General features: G+C 39.4%; 1 protein-coding gene across 2 annotated transcripts in view; it reads right to left on the bottom strand.

The window, feature by feature from the left end:
- Window positions 1-329: 329 nt before the first annotated feature.
- Window positions 330-24060, bottom strand: part of LOC310889347 (mucosa-associated lymphoid tissue lymphoma translocation protein 1-like) — a 35472-nt gene continuing 11741 nt past the window's right edge. For both annotated transcript variants that reach the window (XM_083816701.1, XM_083816702.1), the window contains 8 exons: window positions 22127-22330; window positions 15722-15899; window positions 14288-14362; window positions 13082-13209; window positions 11665-11814; window positions 10948-11105; window positions 10051-10176; window positions 330-8571 (listed from right to left, as the gene is read on the bottom strand). In XM_083816701.1, the coding sequence (XP_083672827.1) occupies window positions 8110-8571; window positions 10051-10176; window positions 10948-11105; window positions 11665-11814; window positions 13082-13209; window positions 14288-14362; window positions 15722-15899; window positions 22127-22330 (1481 nt within the window). In that variant the 3' untranslated portion in view covers window positions 330-8109. The remainder of the gene's footprint in view (window positions 8572-10050; window positions 10177-10947; window positions 11106-11664; window positions 11815-13081; window positions 13210-14287; window positions 14363-15721; window positions 15900-22126; window positions 22331-24060) is intronic.

Genomic DNA, 24060 nt, shown 5'->3' with positions numbered 1-24060 from the left:
TGCAGCTCTGCATTCCCAAACAGAAGGAATTCTCTTTACCTCACCTCTGCACAATAACGATTTTCCCCAGGAGGGGCACTATCACACAACCTTTATGCAGGTTACTTGTATCACAGGAGTTCCTAAGTTTTTTTTTTTTTTTTTTTTTTTTCCTCTAGAGAGTATCACTGACAAAAGCATTCGCAAGCAGCACTCTCAGCAGTATCACTGCCAAGACATTAACAGCGCGTGGTTGAATGTGGCCCAGATTCCACTTCAAAAATGTACCTGACTCCAGATGCATTGATCTGCTTTGTTAGGTGCATGACACGTACCACACAGAGAGGAACACAAGTACACATGGGCATTTATTATGTGGTAGGACAACAGGAGGGACCAGGCTGCCATCAGCAAGTCCAGGAGCTGCGCTGGACCATGCACGCACCTGAACTGGGAACACTTGTTGCACAACCACAGTTCACAACCCAAGCTGTACATAACCATACCTACTTTTAAGGACTCTATAGAAGATCTGCCAGAAATCTTGAACTCCTTATACGACACCTTATCTCCCTGCAAGACTTTAGGTGAACGTAATCGTGTAAGAGCTTGTTTGGCTGACACTGTACATTAGGGCACATGGCAGACATACAAGAAATACTGATTCACATTTCCTAGATATGCTGGCAAAAAGACAATTTCATCTTCCTGTAAGTGTCAGAAACACACTGTGGCAACAATCACAAAAGAACAACATGCATTGTAACACTAAGTTGTACCACAGATGTACAGTGCAATGACCGCATTTTTAACACCCTCTCAGAGTATGGCAAAGATTACGCCACACTCACAGCAAAATCCAGTGCTACGGATTTAGAAACAGAGCAAGCAAATGGCCTGCTCCCGTACATCTCATCAGAGGAAAGTGTGTTTTAACACCAGAGGGGGATGCTGCATTACAACCAGAATCATGCCAGAGGACAGCATGACAGAAATTAGCAGGGGGGCTTCCACTGCAGTGTGCAGTCAGTCCTACCTCTGTTTTAAACCCACTCCACCTTTAACCAGCAAACTACCAATGTGATTGCAATGTAGTGTGCAAACAGATGCAGTACTGTACCTGCTAGGCCAGGTAAATGGCTTGGCATGAAGCGCAGCTATTTTCTGATTAAAATGAGCCCATTATTTCAATTACAACCAGAGCTGATAATCTAATGGATGCTCAAAATAAAATGATTTCTTCTTTGCAGCTGCAGTGTGAAACAGTCTGCAGTGTATGCAGAGTCTGCATATCACTAAGGCAGAAAGCAAAACCCACAAACCTTTGAGAATCAGCAAGTCAACATCTTATGGTTACTTTGCACTTCCTTGAAAGACAGCAATGGTTCTGAGAGGACAAAAAGCACAAAACATATTTGGTACTTTATATGACATTCTCAAAACAGTTCTTAAAAATTACTGGACCATTCCCCCGGTCAGTCCTGTGAGGCAGGTATTGTGGATACTGCTGGCATTAAACAGAAGGGAAGGGAAAGGAGAAAAGCAAAGACATTAAGATAGGAAATGAACAGAGAAGAATCCTGAGATCAGTTTAAATATCTATAGTGCTGAAAAATAGCATGTTTAGAGAGGAATTCACCTGAGCAGTGTTAGCCCCTTAGAGGTCAGGCATCTCTAGGCTGCCTGGTCATAATCAATAGGAGGCGCCTGCCTCTGCAGGAAAAGGCGTGCTGCCCTACAGCACACACCCAGTATGCATCTATTACAGGATGGCAGGACAGAATGCAAGAAAGTAGAGCTGCCTAACATTTAGGGAGGTGAAATAAGTCCTAACAATCAAGTTACATGACTAGAGAGCCTACAAACCATATCTGAGCTGTTTTAACCTCCGTCCTTCTGTATAGTGAAATCGCTTGCACAACAGGTTGAAGACTTTTCATTCTAATTTCAATTGACTCCAAAAAATGAAAGCAGAGTGCTGGCAAAATGGATTTCTATCTAAAAAAAAAAAGATGAGGAAGTCCTAGTCATTTCCTCCTGCACTTGCTGTAGCACTTTGAGTGATGAAAGTACGTGTGGAGGCTGGTTGATGTGGGAACACAAAGCCCACGTGAACCACGTGCTCCCGTTCATCGTGCATGCCAGCAGAAATGACGGGAGACAGCATTTCTAATTAGCTTTTAAACTAAGCCTGGTATGACTAAATTGCAGCAGTGGTACCTTAGAAATTTAGTAACTGCTTAATTTCCATAACATTAGGGTGTTCTTATTATTCCATTCCTAGATAACTGCAATTACTAAACTTAAAGATGAGCAAACTAAAAAAAAAAAAAAGGAAAAAAAGACACCTCCAAACCCTCCTCCCACACCTGGTGCCCTAAAACCTCTCTCTAATTCATAGCAAACACCTTGGATGTCAAAAGGTAACATTCCATAAAGTGAATAGATCTTACCCTGAATTAAAATTCTGTGCAAGGAGGGAGTAATAATGAAAAGTATTATACTTACGGAAGTCAGGAACATACGTCAAGATGCACATAGCCCTAAGGATTAATGGATGACAGAGCTGCCAAAGCTTCTAATTAGCTGACACAGAATGGGGGAAAAGAGTCGATGCATGAACAAAAGCAACATCTACAGAGACAGAGAAACTGCCTTGAAAACTGCTGGTGAGGAGCTACATGGTGCAGATGGTCTTCTGCAGCCAACGAGACGATTTAAGGACACGCAAGGTAAAAAATTGTTTTACTAAGGTGGTAACTTGCAGAGCTTTATGTAGATATAGAAGGCAAATTCACTCATACCATTTCTGTGGAAGGTCAAGATAGTTCTCCATTTCAATATGAAGAGTGCCTTGATTAGACTACAACAGGCAGTGGCTTCAGCAGTTCAAAAGGTGGCCCTGTTCAAACACCTCCTGCCAGTAAAGCAGTTGCCTTTTGAGAAAAATAACTGTGTCTCATCCCAGGCAAAGAGAACATGAAAAATTCCATTAGGTCAACACTCTATGTGATGTAAACTGAGGATAACATTTTACTCACTGTATTCAGCTATTTTCTTCCCACAGTCTCAACATCAGGTATGAAGTTAACTGGTTTCCCTGGGCTCTGGTGTCAAGTGGTGCAATCCAGGAACACCAGCTGACGACCTCTGCCACCAGAAGGCTTCAGGTCTCAGCTGTGCCAAAATGAGATCCCAGCATTACTTCAGTCAATACTTCTGACCAGGGGCAACCTGAGTTCCAAAGGGTATTCTGCTCATCTGGTGCTGCCACGATGTAACCGCTGCTCTGACATTCTCACTGCATGCGATAAACGGGTAAAAGTACCCTAGGAGAGGTTTATGCAGAAGCGTAAAACCCTTCCTACTAAACCTATCAACCGCATCACAATTTCAGAGTGCTATTCAGAAACACTTTAGAAGAGAAATCTTCCATCCTACAGACCTCATACGAAGTGGAGAAAAGAGAAAACAGACTGACAGAGAAAGATGCTCGTACAGGACGGTACAAAATATCTTACTGCTTGTGCGGTGCGGATCTCCTCTGGCGATTTGCCACCACACAGCAACACACAAGAGGCTGCTTAACCAAGGGCAGCGGCAGCTGGTGCAGCGTCATGTCCCAGCTCTGCCTTCTGGGCTCACAGATGAGCACAGCCAGCATAGTAAGCAAAGGCCAAGGACGTGAAATTCAGAATGCCAAACCAAATGAATCTCAAGCCATCACTGTTGGAGAGCTCTTTATAAGCCTCTCATGTTCCCCTACTTCCATCACTTGCTAAAAACAGGATCACTCTCTGAAGTTCAGTGCTGCATTAACAATAACTTCTTACATTCATATTAGCCTCTCAGCGCAGAGTGGGTAGGGAACGGAAAAAGAGCATTGGCCTTTCTGAAGGTGTGAACTTCTCCTTTGCCAGACAAGCCTGAGCTTATTTAGACTACCTTCAAGCCTGTCTTCCAAACCTATTCAACTCTGGAAAAAAAGAAACCAACACCAGTATGTCACACAAAAATCTATAGATAAAGCAGCTGGCAAACTATCTCAGCCCAGCAGATAATTCAAGATAAAAATAAGTATTATCCTCACACAATCACCCTTCAGGAAAAAAAGCAAGGCAGTTAGCTCAGATAGGGCATCACAACCAGAGACAGCTTTAACAAATGCCTAGGTAGGTTTAGTAATCTATTTTAATCCTACTGACTTCACTGAGATTTAAATGTTGGCTCATTTATACATGCTTAACTTTTAAAGTGCTTTGCTGGATAGGGGCCAAAAGGAAACACATGCCTCTTACAGCTCGTCCGTAAGCAGTGGAATGTTTCACCCTTAACACCAACGACCAGAACAGTTAAAGCAGGTCCAAAAGGCAGCAATACATCGAGAAAATGTGTTTCCATCCCCACTCCCTTCTGAAGTAGGGCTCAGACAATAAAGATCTTCCCCACAGACCCTACCTACTGTCGCAGGTCCTTTGTCAGACGACGTGCAGAGGTCTCCCAACCTCTACAATCCCGTGACCTTCTCTTTACCACGTTCAAACACAGTTACATTTCAAGCATCTTAGGTATTGATCTTGAAAGGTTAATCAGTTCCTACTGTGGGTTGGCAAAGCCTGTACCATCAGGCCACGTACTAAACTTGGGACTACTCCACGTATAGGACAGCCCTGCAGTAGCAGGCAGCCCCCAGGAGGCCGGCTGCCCACCGCCAGCTTTAAGCCGTGCCCCGAGACAGCTCCTCAGGGCCGGCACTGCCGCTCCCGGGAGCCCGTCCCGTGTCACCAAGGTCGGAGCACACCTGCAAACGAGCACGCAAATACAGCCAGTGAGTTCTTTGCCTTCTAGACAGCTTTTAAGGTTTAAAAACGACTTTACCTACATTTCTCACGAAAATGGACAAAATACTGCTGAAACTAGTTGGGATGTCTCTGTGAGGTGATGGAAAAATATCACCTCGGCTTAGCCAGCAGGCAGGTTGAGATAGCAGAAGCTAGAAAGCATAGAAATATGCAAAAAAAATCCTCTACCACTAAGTGCATAGTTTGAGAAACATGTACAGGACCACGGTGCAGGTGTGCTCAACCTGAGTTGAAGCTCACAAATCAGATTTGCACTTCTTGTTAAGAAAAAGAAACTTTTTCTACAAAATGCATTTTTAATGGAGTTTTGTTGACTTTCTTTTGTTGTTTTTAAATTGGAAGAAGTAGGACAATACAGCATCTACATATGCACAGATACATCTTGTGGACAACAGCTTATTTCAAGAATAAGAAATAAAATAAGTTTTCATAGTAATTAGAAAATTGTGGCAACGTATCGACTAAATATTACAGTACTGGAACATTTCTCAAGCTATACTTTCAATTTATAAGTCAATTACACAGGATAATTAACACAGGTACAACTCAATCCTCAATAAATAGGTCACTATTTAATACCCTCCAAAAGAGGCATCAGAAACTCAAGCTCATTTGCAGATTACCTCAAGCATGGCTGTCATTTTGGAAATAACTACATTAATTTCCACATACATATATCCACTTTTCAGTGCAAATTAATTTGAAGATCAGCAGATCTAGTTAACAACGCTGTCAGTACTCCAGACACAGACGTGTTAGGAGCAAGCAGAGCCCTCCCTCAGCATCCAGCCAACACGCCAGAGGATCACACCAGAAGGCGCTGTTCTCAACTGAGGGTTTAAGCTGGTTTGTCCATCACATCAACGAGAACAAAATTTTCAACTTTGTTTTGCTACCTACTTAATTTTTCTAAAGTAAAGTATTACTTCATGATGAGGGTCCTAATTAAAGAAATACTGCTTATCAGTGTTATCAAGGCAGGACAGACTGCTGCCTGTATCTGAAACCTCTCTTTAACGATAATTACCTCACACCCTCATATTTTCATGCTTTCAAAGTATGAAGTCTTTTAAAAACCTAAAAAAACCCCATCAAAACCTTTTAAAAAACAACAAAAAAAACTTTTAAAAACACCAATTTTCTCGCAGTCTTCCCCAAATACACATAGGCAGGTAACAGATTTCAAGGTATTCTAAAACAAAACATTAAAAAAAAAGTGTTGTTTTGATCAAACTATTCAACCTGAATAAGCAAAACAGTTCAGTAAGCAAAACTGTCCTTTCCTGGACACAGATCAAAAGAATCTGTGTTATCTAAAAAGGTAACAGCTAGTCCAGACTAGTTCCATCTGTTCTTTTTGGTCAATGAAGTAATAAAGCACCATATGGAAGTAGCTCATTTGCCTTTTAGTACAGGATCACCTGCCTTCTGAAGGTGCCTAAGCCTCTGCATTGCTTAGGAAAGTTATGGGCTTTAAACGCTAAAGGCCCTGGAAGCCTAGCTTGCTTTGGGCGTCTAGTCCATGGAGACATTAACTCCACCTTTAAGCTCCAAAGCAAATGCATACATATAGAGGCTGCAGGGAAATAGGCAACATCTCGGACCCTGACTCGAAGCCAGTGGCTCTCACCTTCTGCAGACTGCATTTGAAGTAGCTTTACACGTTTTATATGTTTGTGTATGCTGGAGTCGTAAACTTGGGTTTTCATAGGTACTGGTTAGACTTTTCCTTTAGCCTTTTTATTTGAAAGAATACGAATTCATTTGGCCCAGAAAATATTTGAGTAGTTCTTTGGTTGTTTGTTCTTTTAAAATCACCACAAGAAAAACAACGGCTGATATCCAGAAACACCATCCCTCTACTTCAGCCTGAAGAACTTCAAAGTTTTCACTCATCTCGCCCATTCACTTTCAGCCTTGAGCACATCTTACTGCAGGACTACCTATACAATACTTTGTTTATGATGAACAGGTACTTTTTTCCCCTCACATTTCCATTTAGTGTTCTTCCAGAACAGAAAAAGACCACCTTTCCAGTGACTAGCTCAGTAAAAATCTTGTGTGATATGAGACAAAAATTATCCTGAGAACAATCCACCACAGTAAGAATCTGATTTTGCTCCCTCTGATTATTTGTAAGCTAGTACTCTCTCTCTCAAAGCGATGTTAGTTTATTAGCTCAGTTCCTCTTCCCATCCTCACCTTTTGCTTTCCTCGCACATCTCAGCATCTGTCAGTTTCTGCCAAGCACTGGCAGAAACGTACATGCAAAATGCAGTAAATGCTGATTATTAGCTAGATCCAAAGGACGGGAATGTCAATGATTGATTCTAATACATACACGAGGAAAAGAAACTGGAGTCTTCAAGGAGACATTCTTAACACTGCATATTAAAACACCACATCTTCACTTCTGTAAAAGCTCCCCCTTTGTTCAGTTCATTTACTTCAGGTGTCACCTTATATACTCAACAGCAGGTTGTTACAATGTATTAACACATAAAACTTTATTCTAATGCAGTATGTAAAAAGAAATCCTTGGATACTAGATAACTGAAAGGTGGAAGAAAGAAAAATATTACTTATCATTTGGGGGGGCTAATGGATTTTTTAAAATCACATTAAATCATAGAGAACATGGAAATTCATTTTCCTGCTTAAGTCTGCCAACATTTTTCCCACTAACAGCTAGGCATGGGTTATTTCTTTTTTTTTTTTTTTGTACAGGATGAGCAGATTCTCTCTAAAAAACAGAGGATTTATGAAGCATATATTTACAGCAAATCTTATAACTCCAGAAGGTACTGGAGGAGAAGCAGCTGGGAAGTTCCAAGGCTCTACTATCAAGAGAAACTCTGACATGATAACCAGGCTTATATGTATTCTGCATCTGAAATAGGAAGTTTCCTGCCAGAGATGCATGGTTGCCCATGTTCATTAGTTGCCTGACAGCCAGATCGTGAAATATGAAACTGAGTTTTTTTTTTTTTTTTTTTTGCGCATGTATCAAGCTTCTAATGGTAGGACAAAAAACAAAAATCATGCCTTTTCATTCCTAAATCTATCAGTCCAGTTTTGTTTCCTTAGATCTGAGAAGTTTTCCCTGAGAGCAATATGAACCAACACACATCAAATCCTCATTCCCAATACCACCTCTAAACTCCCCAGTCCCTTTGGCTCAAAGTCCCCAAAATCCAGAAGATGGATAGGCAGTGTGGAAAGTCTCCTATCCAAAGATGATACCTGGTCTAGTCTGAAGACATCACAGCTACTGTTGCTTAGAGAACCTGAGGCTGTCAGAAAGGAAGAATTCCAGTTCAACAGTATCATCTGTAGTCTCTACTGGCACATTACTTTTTTGTGCAGGGGATGAGTAATTCTGTACTTCATGTCTTGAAGCTAATATTCTTGAAGTCCCATTGCAAGAACATGCCTCTGGTTGTCTAATGCTGTCTGAGCAAGTATGGTTTCCGTGGTAAACGCCTGGGCAGGAATTTGGTTGGCAGTGACTAGGGAAGTAGTATTTAGTTGCCACTGGACTTGATTCTACTTGATTGTGAAAAGGATTATTAGTCACACAACAGGTCTGGAGACAGTTATTTTTGAATCCATGATGGAGGCCTAATTTAGCAATAAGGGGCTTCCCAACGTTGACTTCCTTTCTTTCATCCATTGTATCTTCTATTCCTGGATATTCATAGTGCAAACAAACCGTGAAGATCAAGTGTTCCTACAAAACAGAACAGAGAGGGGGGAAAAATTATACTTCTTTAAATATGCCAAATAGGAAACATTTCAAGAAGCATAATCTACTAATGGAGGAGACCAATCTATTTTAGGAGCTAAAGCCATATATTAGTCAAGACTTAACCACATTAGCTACATGCATGCTGCTTGAAAGGTGGAGGTTCTTGACTGATGTGTTAATATTCTTAAGAACTCTGTGGGATTGCAAAAAAGGAATCTACTCATCATAAAGCTTTTCCTGCAAACTCTGCTTCCATCCATGGAAACTATCAGATATATTCAGAGGCCTCTTACTCTAATATACTTTTCTTAGTCTTTTTAAGACTATTTTCCCCATTTTCCTCTTTGACCCACATGAAAGACACTAGCTGCTTCTATTACACACATCATTCTCATAGTTCTTTGGACTAATCACCATATTATGAAGTAGTCATACTTCATGCTAATTCAAGGTTCGGTTTCCCTCTACTGCTTCAAATTCCACTTAAAATTTAGGTAAACCAGATCAGATGTCCCTGTACATGACATGCAAACAGGATTTCTCAACGATAACCAGGATTATACGTATTCTGCATCTGAAATAAGAAGTTTCCTGCCAGAGATGCATGCTTGCCCGCGCTCATTTGTTGCCTAATGGCAACTAATCTGGATGCCCAAGATATGCTGCAGGCCAGAAAGTTTTATTTTCTGTTGTTGCAGGGAAACACGACAACAAGAAACCTCCCGTTGCCCACTCCCCCGAACATTTTAGAGAACAGAGTAAAATTAAACTCTGTCCCCTTTACTGGCTAAGGATACCTCAGAACTTTACTGAAGACCTGCTCATCTGCTTAATACTTGCTCACCTGATAGTCTTTATTTCTAGAAGCATTTTTATTACAACACCTGCCAAAAGCATTTAAGAAAAGATACCTAGCCATGTCCAGATGAAATGTTCATAACACAAAGATATAAAAGATAAACTTAACAGTGCCACAGTATGCTGAAGTGAGAACCTTTCAAAAACCTCATCCAAGAACACAACTTGGAATGGAAATAAGTAACGTTTTTATCTCCTTCTAATAACTGTAAGATGAAGCTCTGTTTCAGGTCACACTCTTACTGTACTACAAGGCATAGGAACATTTCCACAACGTGCACAAGGTGATGTTCACAGAAATAATCATCTTGTCAAAGCTCAGTACAAGCCTAGAAAATACAAAGTGCCTTGCACAATGGCATCGGGATTGCATATGCATTGATTCTCTGGCTTTTATTTTACAGCTAAAGAACTAGTCACTAAGTGTTGCTGTTAGTCATTTTCCCTTATAAGTAACTGGGATTTAGATCTGATATGTTGCGTATGTCTCCAGAACCTGTTACCTACCATGCAAACAATACGCAGCCAACTCAACAGAACTGCAAAGCAACATGATTAATCTATGCTATCTGAACAAACTTGTGAGGAACAATTTATATTAACCTTTAGTTTTTGCAGTGAACTTAGCCTGGTGTAGAGGCAGTGTTTGGGAAGGTCCTTTGATACTAAATAGCTTCCAGTTTCCTCGGGAGTTCCTTTATTGGCCTCTTTAGGATCCACATCCAGGTCCTATTGCAAGAAAGAAATGAGAACTCAGCTGAAGGTACAAAAGTTGTAGATCATAAAACAGTTAGGAGCATTTATTTTTATAAAGTCAGCATTTGCTTCTTCTTAAAAGGAAAGAAAACACCCATCTTGGATTACTTGCAAAAGCTGCTGAAACCACTATTAGTCACAGGCAGAAGAGGTTATTTGTTTAGGTTACCCTCTTCTGCTGACGATTCCTTTGAAATCTGCTGAAGTACAGTACCATAACAGCAATTTTGTGGGCTACAGAGACACATCTTTATGCACATTAACTGAAATAATTTCTTCACAAAGCATCAAAAGTGTCCTGTTTATTAAACATCAGAAAAGGTTTCCTGCACCTAAGGAACTTCCAGTTTTGTCCTTCACCTTACTGCACTGAGCTGAGTAACACCAACGGAACCAGAAAGATCACCCAGGTGTAAAGAAAACACTAAATTCTAAGAAACCTTGTACTGCAAGGTAGACATGCTGTAGGCCCCAAAAGGAGCTATTGACATTTAACTCATTTAATTAAATATAACTACCTAATATTATAATGACAATAAAAAGGCAACTTTGAAAAAGATGACCACATATGAAAATACATAAAAATGTGTCACTGTATATGTACAGAGACAGTCATGTAAGCACCTGGTTTCAATATTTTAGATTCACTTTATTACAAAAGGTGCAGTTTGACATGGACAGACCTGACAGTTTTCAACTTCAGTGGAGGAAGATCACACCGAGACACCTACGGGAAGCACTTACAAGTGCGAAGTCTGTAACGTAGGCTCTGCAAACTACTATTTCAGGTGGCTTCTTTACTATTCGCGTGTAGATTATCATGACATTGGAAAACTCGGCTGCAAACCCCAACTGAATCTGAACACCACATTTGAATTCGAGATACATACTTTCTGGAAGCTCTGCAAGTAAATAACACATCATTACATTCTAAATAAGAATATGTATTTTCTATTATTACTCTTTGGGAATATTAAAAACCTTTAGAAGATACAGACCTTTTCCTTGTGTACTCCCTCTACCTATCGCTTACATATCTTCTTTCCAATCTTCCAATTTCAAGGTTTCTTTCAAATCACCATGCAACTAGCAAGGCAACATCTAATGCTACTAATATATAGAATACTGACCCAAGAATATGTTTACGTATCTGTAATCAAATCAGTAAGGTTAATACAGTATCCTATATTCAAGAGACACAGAGATAGCTTTATAATAAACTTTGAACGTGACAGCACAATAAATTTCAGGTTCACAACACAAACATTTATAACATCTGAACACACTAATGAACATCAAGATACGAACTTGAATTTCTTCAATTTCTATTCAGAAGTATGGCTTATGGACTAGAGATTATAAAGGATGTACATCCTCTTATTTTTGAGGGAACTATTTTAGTTCAAGTGATGTAACATCCTAATATGACATTCCCACCATTCAAGTAGTATCACACCATACCATGAGCTTTAGCCCACTGTAGGTTCCGTGCCATAGACTCTGCAGAAGATATGGTTTGTTGAATGGGATCAGTTAATGCCCTTTTCTCAGACAAACTGCTGCGGATCTCCAAAGCTTGCTTGCCTTTGGTAAGGTGACACTTGCCCATATCTAAAAACAAGATGCATAGTTTCTCTCAAGATCATTGCTGCTGAAATTCTAAATAAATCAACTATACCACTGCTACATTGTATAGCTGCTATGGTTATGACAGTATGAACACTTTGATACCAACTTGTAGTTTCAGAAGTACTCCTTTCAGTTATTTATTCATAAGATGTTGTGGATTAACCCTGGTAGATGGCTAAGCACCACACAACTGCTTGCTTACTCCCTCACCCACTTCCAGTGGGACAAAGGGAGAAGGAAAGGAAGCATAAAAGCAAGAAAGCTTGAGATAAAAATTAAAACATGTTTAATAAGGGAAGGAGAAGTGGAAAGAGGAAAAAAAAAGAAGCGATACAAAGGCACTCACTCACCACCACCACCCCTGCGTAGACCAATGCCCAGCCAGTTCCCAAGCAAAAGATAGCTAACTTCCCTAAACCTCTTCCTCTCTCTTATTGCTGAGCGTGACTGTATATGGTATGGAATATCTCTTTGGTTAGCTCAGGTCATCTGCCTGGTTGTATCCCCTCCCCACCTCTTGCGCACCCCCAAACCTATTCACTGTGGGGCAGAGTCAGGAACAGAGAAGGCCTTGATGCTGTGCAAGCACTGTTCATCATTTACATACAGCACTTTTAATGTGAACAATCCTCTGGAACATTTCCAAGTATCACCAGTGTACCACTGTACTCACTAAGACCCAGTATCTGGTAATGCTCATATCAGTTGTCTCATTGCCTGACACGATTTTTCCTCATGCTACCAAACGCGGACACACAAGCTGACTGAAACAACCAGTGCAGACACACTTCTTTTGAACAGCTGGAGCTCTCAAGCAGTGGGAGCACTATGTGCTGCATTTGTATTTTGTTTAGTGCAGTCCTCGGATCTTTTAGAGGCTGCCAGTTCTATGTCTTAACACAGGACTTATCTGCCTCCTATATTATCTCCCTCCTCACCCTCCTGTTTACTTGTTGGGAGAAGGACTTCCACTCCAAATTCCAACAGAAGCTGCCATCATGCTCTCAGTCTTTGCACTCTGAGTTCAAGCATGAGATAACGTCACACATCATGATATCTACAGCATGGGACATTAACCTGATAGTATAGACCAAGCAGTAAGAGATAACATCTGGAGAAGCACAGGGAAAATGGGTGCAGGCAAAGCTAAAGCAGTGTAACATTTGCCATGAGAAGAACGACAGTTAAGCAAAGAAGTTTTTAGTAAGACAGGCTGAGAAGACGGCTAGTGTAGTAAGCTGCAATTCACCTTCTGCAACCTCATCAAGCAGTACAGTAATCTTCTTGTCTTCTAACAGACGCTCCTTCAAGAACTTCATGAAAATTCCATTGGCCAGCCCTGACTGCTGAATCTCAAAAGCTTCTGCTCCCTGGCACCTACGAGAGACAACCAGTGACAAGGGAAAAAAAAAACAAACAAACAAACAAAAAAAACCAAAAACCACACTGCAACAGCTGTGTGACTAAGATCAACATGAAGACAAAAGGAGTAACATTTGGGAATGGGAGAAAGAAGCCCTTACACAGCAGGTTTAAGGTCAACCTGCTCTTCATTTGCAAGCAACTAATCTGGGGAAGATTTCACTTACAACTAAGCCATAGACCAGAGGCAATATCAGCTGTTTATGTGAGAGGCTTGAATCGCTCATGGAAGACTTCACTTAAGCTCTTGACTATTTCTGTTCAATAGGTATTGCACATGACTTGAAAACTAATAGCGAGAAGTTATACAGATATCTGCAAAGTAACCTCTTCAAGCAATTTCATTTGCAGGTATAACTACGTATTATACCTATATGAATCAAAAAAGCAGGGACAGTCTACATGCCACTCTTCCAAAAACTGATTAATTTATCTAATATATACGTATACATTTTTTAATATAAATTTAACTTGCATTTGCAGAGGAGACATAACTGCAGAGGGTACAGCAGGTAGGTTAAAGTTAATCAGTCCCTCAACAGTACTTGACTTTCTGTACAAGTGCACAGAATGGTAAGTACCATTAGGAACACACAAGACATAACTCCCACTTCCCCATCAGCACAAACATTATGGGTTTGAGGGTAAAATTTGCTTTTTCATTCTGTGTGCTTTTAAAATCTCTAACAAGTAGTATTTAGATAATTATAGCATTCCTACAAGTAGCCATTAAAAATAATCAGAAATATTGTCCAGCAGTTTCTGATTTGCTGAATGCGGTTCTCTCACTGGCATTCCCTTATACCTGAATGGGAACATTAAATACCAGGAATATGTATGGATATCCGTGATCAGTAGACCATGGAATCATTCAAAGAATGAAGTCAAAAAAATAGTCTGAGGATACAGATGCCAATACAAGTTATCAGTCCCTTAACACAGTTGGTATTTTCTGTAAAAGATTAGCTACAAAATCTCAGTGATATCTTCTGGCTTCAAAATATCCATAGCACAGCACGAGAAGCTTCCTTACGTGGCATATCCAAAAACAATGTTGGCTGTAACCTTCAGAGCATCTAAGATAAGTATAGTATCATCATATTCATTTCTGCAATAAACAAAAGAATTAAAAGAATATTTTGAGAACTAATAATAGTAACCAACTCCACAGTTGTTCAAAATATCAAACCAGCATAGTTTAGAAACGTTATTTTCTCCCACAGTTTTAGAGTCAATCCTCCTAGCTAGTCAATCCTCCCAGACAAAAATCAGCACCATCAACACTCTTCATGAAGACAAGTCAGAGACAGTCAAATATCACATGTTAACCAGATGAGGGAATGATGTATTAACCAATACATTGTTAGTTTGGCTAAAATCTCTGCAAAAATGTCTTATAACCAGCCACTTTAGGTTATAACAAAAACTGTATTCTGTCTTTCAAAACATGATGGTGTCTGTACAGTTAACATGAGGCTTATGCAGCTAATTGCACAGCAGATTGTGAACCTGAATTGGGTCACTGGCATTTCATTAGCAGTGAAGTTTAAAGACTCCACGAACATTAAAGCACTAGCAATTTTCCATTATGAAAAATTCCACAGAGACCAGTTTTCAGAGGTGCTGACTGAAAAGCTAATTTCAAGTGTAAGTTTAATAGGACATAGTATTCTCTGAACATGTAAAGAAAACAGCACTTCATTTAGAAAAAATGTGATGAACCAGTTGATTTTTAATTTCTAAATAAAGATACAACATCCCCAGCATAAAAGCAGTCCACCAAATTCATGCCTCCTAAGAGTTCTAAAATAACTACTTCACTTGAGCCCTTCTGTCAAATTAACATGCCTTTGATCATATGGATTCTCCTTCCTTCCTGTAATGATAAAGATGGTTAACGATGCAAGGGGAAAAGGGTCATTCTTCTTCTTTAAGATGCCTAATTTCACTTTTATCTAGTAACACTGATGCTTTATAATTTTTAAACAACAACCAAAAAAAGGGAAGAAATAGATGTCATTCAAATCAAGAGGCAAGCATCTGCACATAGAAATGGAAAGTCTAGTCCCCAGCTTCATATATCCATCCAAGACCAAAGACAAAATAAACCTATGAATAAATTCTATTGACTTTAAAAAGGCTCAGGTGCAGGCTGTAGATTTTCAGAACCAGGAACGTTCAAGAACAGTGTATACTCAGCCCAGATTAAAGATTTCTCCTAAGCTTAAAGTCCAGCTTTCCCTCAAGATCCTTTGCTATTTTCCCAAAGCAACTGTTCAATTTCATTCATTCATTTTAAAAGTAGGCTGCATTTTAATCTCTTACTGCAGTGAATAAACTGAACTTCACAGCTGGTTCCTGAAACTACTATCATTATATTCTCTCCCCCTCTATCACGAACCAGAAACACCCCTCAAACATTTAACAATACTTCTCACTATTCATGAACTATTAGATTAGATTATACCTTTTCCGACACATATCCAACAGGAATACGTTGAGCCCCGTCTCTTTTTCCTGCATTAATTTGAGGATGTTTTGTACACACAGACAGTTTGCAGATCGGTAGGGATTTGGAGCATCAATAGGAACCATGAAACTGTTTCCATAGTTTTCGTAGCCATGGCCAGCATAGTACAACAAACCTGAGAGATCAAACAGATTTAACTGAAAACACAGCTTAAGAGTACACTGGAACGTTCCCATCAATTTTACCACGTTAAAAAACCTCATGCACACTATGCGTCTGCGGGAGATTAAGATCCTTCAAGCTACTCGAAGTAGGTTTTTTGGTATCAATATGCCTTTGTTAAAACAGGAAGGAAGAGGAAGAGGAAAAAAAAAGTAATATCAACTTCACAATGCGCAGAGAAGTGAAAAAAAAAACAATTTTCAACTCATGAAACAGAATCAATTAGATATTTATATCAATCACACAAATGAAGATAGCTAAATACTCTTAAAGTGCTTTAAGTAGAGTTATGACCTCTAACAGAAACAATCTGTTATCTACTATATATAACTCACAGATATAAGCAAGGAACCGTGCCAACTGTAAAACAGCTTCTCCACATGTGCAACTACAAAGCTTTGTGTAGCTAAGAGTCAGTGCAGATTTTACAGCCAGAAAAGATAACCCTGAACAGTTTGGTTGGATTTTTTTTTTTTTGTAGAAGGAAGAAATTGTCACCTTGCAAACTATTCTCTTTTCTTTTTAAACTTACTATTATCATTGGCAATTCTTAAAATTAGCTTAACAAGAAAAAAAGCAATAGCTGTTTTACACTATGACAGCATTTTTCAATTTTTTTTTTTTTAGATTTATAGGGGAAAAAAAATATTATTCAGTGGTTATGCTTGATAGGATTCCGGAGCACATTTGTATTACCAAACTACCAACAACTCATTTTTATTTGATGACATCTATCTCTCTTTACAGTTGCATGAACCCATAACTCCTGTGCCTCTGCTAAACAAAGAATTTCTTACCTAGACACAACAAATTATCCTCCAATCATCTTCATGTGTCAATACGTAAGGCTACAGTAGTTTTGAAGATTTAAAATCTTCAAAAAGCACACAACAATTTTATATAAAGAAAATAAATCATGTAATTAAAAAAGCTCTTTGTAATTCTGAAAAGGGAACTACAATCTATAACTTAGATTTAATTCATATATGAATTAAAACATGAAACATTAAGGTCACATCAATTTGCAGTAAAATTAGACTATCTTGGAACTAATGCCTTCTTCTGCCAAAACATGCAGTTGCCAGAAGCTTGTATGATTCAATTAAGTTTTCCTGTTGTCTGTTCCCAGTGCTGTTTTTGCTTATCAGCAAGTTTCATTTTTTAAGAGGAGTTTTTATTTATCTATACAAATAAGTCCATGGGTCAGATCTTTAATTAGTACATAGCACAGCAACTGAATCAAAGTCGGCAGAGACATGACAATTTATGCTAACTGTAGACATGGTCTTGTTATGCCTTTATTCCTACAAATTTCACAGCTGCTTTTAGTATCACAATAAAACTTGAATATTTACTAAAAACAAACCTCGCCCTAACATACTAAAAGATCAATATTCAATTCAGCTTGCGTAGGTAGGCATGCTACATGCTCTCCCTTTTCGTTACTGATAGCTACAGCAACTGAAAATACTTCTCTTGCACAGCCCTGCATGTCCTGTAAAGGAATACCAAGATATAACTATATCCCTTCAAACTAAGCCTTGCGTTTTCTTTTACTTGTAAGTTCTCAAGTCATTAGCACCTATGCCAAGACCTTGCTAACTGCTCCATTCAATCAGCAGTGCTCAATTTCTTTTTATGGGAAACTTGCATAGTCAAGATAAGCAGCAAGCAAGTGCATACAAGGTAAACTCCAGGACTTAAGGCTTCACTTCAAGAGCTTAATGGCTATTCTCCTTCCAAAGTCTTGGAAAATGACCTTTTAATTAAATCAAACTGTTATAAATGTCTAAAGGGCACAGAATTTTAAACGTGTGATTAAAACATTAGTTTCAAACAAGTTAAAAATGAAGCGCCACTGTCAATGATCTCGTGTCACGCCCTAAGTGAAAGGGACTCCTAAATTTCTTTTCCACAGAGTTTGGATCTGGACCTAAATCGAGGATGTATTTGAGATTATATATCTAAGCATACATTAGGTAAGTAATTGGACTGACTGAAGGAAACCAGTGTGTTAAATTTAAGAACATATCAGTGAGCCTTGCAAAAACTGAAAACAACTGTTAAAATCAAGAAAAAAATTGCAGAAAAAACACAAAGGTAACATCTTTTAAATACTTCGATTTAAGTTTTTCAAGCCCAAATTAATCAGTTGTAGCTATGCTAAAACAGAACATTTACTTACGTTCCCATTGCCTTCTCATTGGATTGTTTTGCTTCCTAACAATGAAGTTAACAACTTGCTTTCTTTAATTAAGAAATCAATTAGAAAGGAATAGTGGATATGGACTATTGGAATATATTATACATGAAGCAATAAAATCCTAACAGTACTATTCCCCACAGCTAAAAGTTACCCTTTTCCAACATGTCCCGCAGATTACGCTAAATGAGGGCAAACCAAAGTCCGCTGTCAGATGGCTTCCTAACAGGACATGCCACCACTTTGAATGCAGACAATAAGTAACAATAGACATATGCACCTGTCCATCCAAAACAAGGAAATAACTGCTAAAGGCCTATGGAAACCCAGCACCAGATCTGCCCAACTCAACTGATGGCACGTGGACTTGGCTCACCTCACGGGAGCAGTGGCCAAGATGCCTGTACCATACAGCACCAACCCAGCCACTGCTCTAGCTGGTGACCTCCAGCTTTCCTCAGCTTTTTGCCTGCTGCCACTGGAGTTTGCACTGCAGCAGTCACGGCTCCATTCTCACGGGGCACTGTGCTAAGAATACCATGTTGTCTTTACAATAACAGAGAGAGAAAAAAATTGATGCCAACTTGAAGTTTTTTACTCCATGTGACTGCAAGCACCCTGAGGGCTGTTTCCTTCGCGTCAGATCGGCGAGGCTCTTGTAGCACACTCTGAATGGCAGCTGCAAATAAGCACCCGCCAACCTGCAAAAAAGCTCCGGAGCAAAGACAAGCATCCAGAGCTACAAAATACCTGGATAAAGCACCACAGATTCATGCCATTTCCATTCTCAGTTTTGGGACAGCTATCCTCGACACCATTTGTGCAGGAGGAATTTTTTGTTGTTACAGAGCACTCAGAACACGAAGTCAAGCAAGCAAAAGTGCCTTGACCTTCATCCTACCGTAACATGAACTGAATACACAGAGACGCATGCTGTCTTTTTGCAGTAGAAAAAGTATTGGAAAGGGCATGAACACGATTTATCAGAGCGTTTTCTCAATGAATAGGAATATTTCAGAAATAACTACGTTTCTTTTTTTTTTTTCTTCCATTGAGTAGACAACTGCAGCGTGGTTTTTGTTGATAAGTACCTTCAACAGTTAATCTGTTGAGCTCAAGATCAGAAATAAGCCTCTGCATACCCAGAGTAAGCAAACATGTTTGGAGGGCCTCATTAGACACTTTGGCACAACAATTTTAAGTAGGCTCAAGTTCCTCACAGACGTCAGCGTTTAAGTGATATCAGCACCTTTTTTTTTTTTTTTTGTAAAGAAAAAAGCTGAACTACTATTAGTCTTTAAAACATATGGGTTTATGCTTTTGTCCTTTGTAGGACAGAATACTAATTGCACATTACATTTAAAACAACATAAACTAAGACATTAGAGGAGACCATCATCATCATGTTGTTTACTAGTCTTGCTCTTAAGGAACAATATCTGAAATGCCACTTTCCTGGCAGTAAGCAGCAATTACCCAATGTCATATTAGGCATCACAAGTATGTGTAACAAGGACTGAGCACAAGTATCTGCTATGCTTCTGTTTGGAGCTATGCCCACTAAAAACGCAATAAATCATCATCTATTTGTGCCCTGACAGCATCTTTTATATGCTTTAAGACATTAGTAGACACTATCCAGAAAGAACAAAGCGATCACAAAGTAGTTATTGTCAAACACTACTGAAAGAACACTCTGCTTTTCTTTCAGAAATATCAACTTGCTGGGAAAATATAGCTGCCAAAACATGGCTTTTAAGAGCTTTCATATGTTGCTGGTGAGAAACTTATTAATGCCTTTCAGTACTTTATTTTCTAAATTCTTGTCAACAATTACAGAAAAAAAATGAGAAGGTGCAAGAATCTAAAAGCTCACTCAAATGCATGAGCACATCTATTCCCCAGGGTACAAAATGAGAAAACAGCTACCAGAAAGTCTACTAAACTTTACTGCCATAATTAGTCTCCATATCATACGAGTTTTGGCTCCGATGTAAATGCCCAAATGTCAGATCATCCAGTTCTGCACAGAGCATCAGGTAACACACCATTTAAAAAGTCATACTAAGAAATAACTTGACCTTGTGTTACAAAAAAGAATTGAACAATGTTTTCTTGACTGGATATTACTATAAAAAGTTCCACAATTTAAACAGTACAATTGGATGAGCTTTCTGATCTCTGTTCTAAAGGATTTCTAGTCATTTATGCAAACAGCATTTAGAAAAAATGACAAAGGTAGGGGCAGTCAGCAGCAAACTCCTCAGAGCCCAGCAAAACATTTTTTTTTCCAATCCAAGTTGGGTCATTGTAGGCCTTTTCCACCTAAGGCATTATGGTTTTTTGCTGAGTGGATCGATTCCATCACATCCCAGCCAGCACAGCCACCAGTTCCACCCTTGTGCTTTTTCTCTCAAAGTCAGGCTTATTCATAAATTCTTTGTCTTGCCTAATCATCTAAGAATCAGTGCAGACCAGCAGTAACAACATGTATCAGACTTGATTGGTTAGTCTTCATCCCAGAAGATGGCAACTCCTATGCAATAGGTAGAGGACAGCTTAAAATTATTATTATGTTACAGGTATCTTATAAATAAATGTGACTCCAATTAACAAGAACATAGGGGAAAAAAAGAGATGTGTTAAACACACACCTTTCAATATGCTTAATTTGTACTCCTGTAACTTCAATACTGATAAGATGTTGCAGAACAATTATTAAAGTGATGGTGCAATTTAGAGGGCTGTTGCCTGCTTAAGCAGTGTAACTGTGTATTAAGTTTCCCACATAATGTGCGCAGAAAGGCTGAGTTTTACACTCTGCATTCAGACTGTCCACAAAGCTGTGAAACAATAGCTGTATCTGAGTTTGGAGTAGAAATTCAGGTTTGCAGAACTTTTTCACTCCCTCTTAAGGACTTTATGAAAAACTCTGTGCTTGCCAGGCCAGTGTCATGACAACTGAAAGAAACCTGCAATCCAAAAAATAAGGATTTCTACTTAACCTGAAAATTTGGCAGAAAGAGAAGAGAACAAAACATGATTCCCCCCCCACCCCCCCAACTCCCAACACACCTGGTATCAGAGTGCAGCTTACTGTCAAGGCAGAGAAAAGCACACCTCTTCCTCTGTTCTTTAAAGATCTGGTGAGCAAGGACTAAGAGAGCATAGCAGCCCCTCCCAAAGAGCTCCAGAAGGATGGAAGTCCAGAAGGAAAGAGCAGTCTGTAGACAGCCAGTAGAAAGACAGAGGATGAACAGAAAGGTCCCAGTCCCACGAGCAAGTTCAGAACATACTGCATGCTGTACTTCTGGCTGTTCCCCACTTCCTCAGCAGAAGTGCAAACTAGGAGTCCGAACACACCAAGGGGCTAGTCAACCTTAACCAAAACAGTAACTTGCAGGCACAGGAAAGGGGGAAGGAGGACAGAGAAGGTGTTTAAGAAGAAGGTATTTAAAAGGTCTCTTAAGAGCAGCATGGTCTGCTGTTCAAGACTACACGTAGTCTTGCATACTGCAGTTACACATTTTTGACTACTCTGCTACGAGCTCTTAGCCGTAACACAGTAATACAGAAGACACAGACCGTTCTTGCTCTTGCTTATAAGATCAGCAGAAATGTGCATTTTCTGCAGAGTACGTTGTCAAATACACTACACAGATGCAGCAGCTGTTGGCAGACAAACACACTGATAGTATCGAACACAGAAGTACACTGCAGTTTTAGGTGTAGTTAAAGAAAAAAGTTCAAAGATTTTATCTGTTCCAATAATAAAGTAACATTAATGCTTTTAAACCAAAGTCAAACACAGCCACCAGCATATCCTTTGACTTTTCCCACTCTACATACATGCTATTTGCAATGAAGTTTGTTTTATTGCCACATTCAGGGAACTGGTAGAGGTAGATATATGATGTTTGTGTGTTTCACATATCATGAAACTGACCTATTTCAGAAGGGATCCCACATGTTCTTACCATATACTCCTCTGTCGAGGAGAAGCAGAAATTCATCCACGGCATTTCGCATCTCAGACTCAGTAAGATCCAGCAAAGAAACAACTTTGAAATCCATCTGTCTTAGCAAGTTGGTCAATTCATAGACATCCACCATCGGAGCCTTGAGTCGGGGGTGATTCCAGTAGTTCATATTTCCAATTAAGAGAGCTACTTTGTCTGTTGCTGCAAAGACAAAGGAAAAACAAAACCGCAGCACATTTGTTGTATTCCCTGGATTCAATACCTTAAATTTAATTTATTCCAAAGCAACAATAGTATCCAACATCACTTCAGGCACAATATTTGCAAGTCATTCTGTATCAACTATACAGCTCAACTCAATTCTCATTCAAAGAACAAAGAAACATTTCAGCATGTTCTGACAGTCAACATATCTGAAACGTGAGGCATCTAAGACAGGATAATTTATCAAGAAGTGAGTCACTAAGACTATATGTCATTTCTTTAACTTTTCCTGAAAGCACAATTACTGAATTCCTCCATACAGAGGGAAATTTAATAAACATGGAAATTCTTAAGGCAAGTTGCTAAAGCTATAGCCGGTTATACTCCACCACTCCCACCCCCCAGGCCAGCATTATGACAACTGAAAGGAACCTGCAGATTCAAAAAATCTCGTGCTTCTTAAAAATAAAACAAAACAAAAAAAAAAACATCTCACACACAAAAGACCACTTTCATATCTCCAACTCCTACATTCACATCTTGCTAAAACATGGTATGTTTTAAGTAGAAGCTTTTACTTAAATAACAGAAAACTTTATTTAGGTCAGAAGTGAAGTCATTTTTTTTCTGTTTGTTAAGGTTTCTTTGGTTGCTAAACAAAAGGTCCCATTTCGTTAGGCCTCTTCTTCTGTTGCTGTAGTTAAAAACTGAGAGAAGAGGAATTTAAAAACTGGGAGGGAAGCCTAATGATATTCTTATAGCTGGAGATACATTCATGCTGATTTTAATACAGCCAGAAGTATTTCTGTCCCGAGTAAACAGAGCAGCTATGAAACTGAAGAAAAAAATTTACATTGAAAGAAGTGCTTCAGAGACAGGTAGTCTCATTTTTATCCAAAAATTGTACGCCAAGGTACAGAAAGGCATTTATTCAAAGCAAGGCACTTCTCCTCTGGTTTATTTGTTACTTCTCCTCTCCAAAAGGAACTACTGTCCTACTGCTCCGGTTGCAAATAGGATCATATGACTGCCCCAAATCTGCTTCGGAGTCAGTAACCCCACATACCCAGGAGGCATCCTCTGTCCATAGCCTCAGCATCTAACATTTCAATTCCTTTAGCAAGATTCCCAACTCACTTTTAACATTCTTGCAGCTGAAAAACCTTCAAAGTCTTGAACAGCGTGGACTATTTTAACGGCAGAGAAAGATGTACAGTGACAGTAGAAGACTGGTTTTGAAAAATACTTTTAAAAGTGTGAGTTTGCTATACAATTTAGAAAAGATGAGCCAGAACTGCACTTACACTCCCCCTCATGCTGAAGAGCCTGAGAGAGGTAAGATTTTGACATAGTCTGGCAGCCCTTCCACCTGGTTTGGCACTGACAAAGACAACACACCTGACCACACTCAAGTCTATGATGCAAAGTTAAGAATATGATTAAAAATCCCCACCAACTGTTCTTCAAAACACATATCCTATCCATCTACCTCAGCGAGCTGCAGCTCAGGATCAACAACTCCATGCACTGTGCACAGTTGAAGCTGAGCTTGCGGGCACAACATACTCTCGTAACAGACAACACCAATCCCTTTTCTCACCTCACCCTAATGCCACGATCTCCAACCGCTTAAGTATTCAAAATAATGGTGTAACACACCTGTTAAGGTCACAGCCAGAGGAATTTGTAACAGTAAACTGAAACAGGCAAGAAGTCGCAGACACTCC

This window comes from Anser anser, assembly GCF_964211835.1.
Source record: "Anser anser genome assembly, chromosome: Z".
Classification (NCBI taxonomy): Eukaryota; Metazoa; Chordata; class Aves; order Anseriformes; family Anatidae; genus Anser; species Anser anser.
This window is presented reverse-complemented; position numbering and strand designations above follow the sequence as displayed.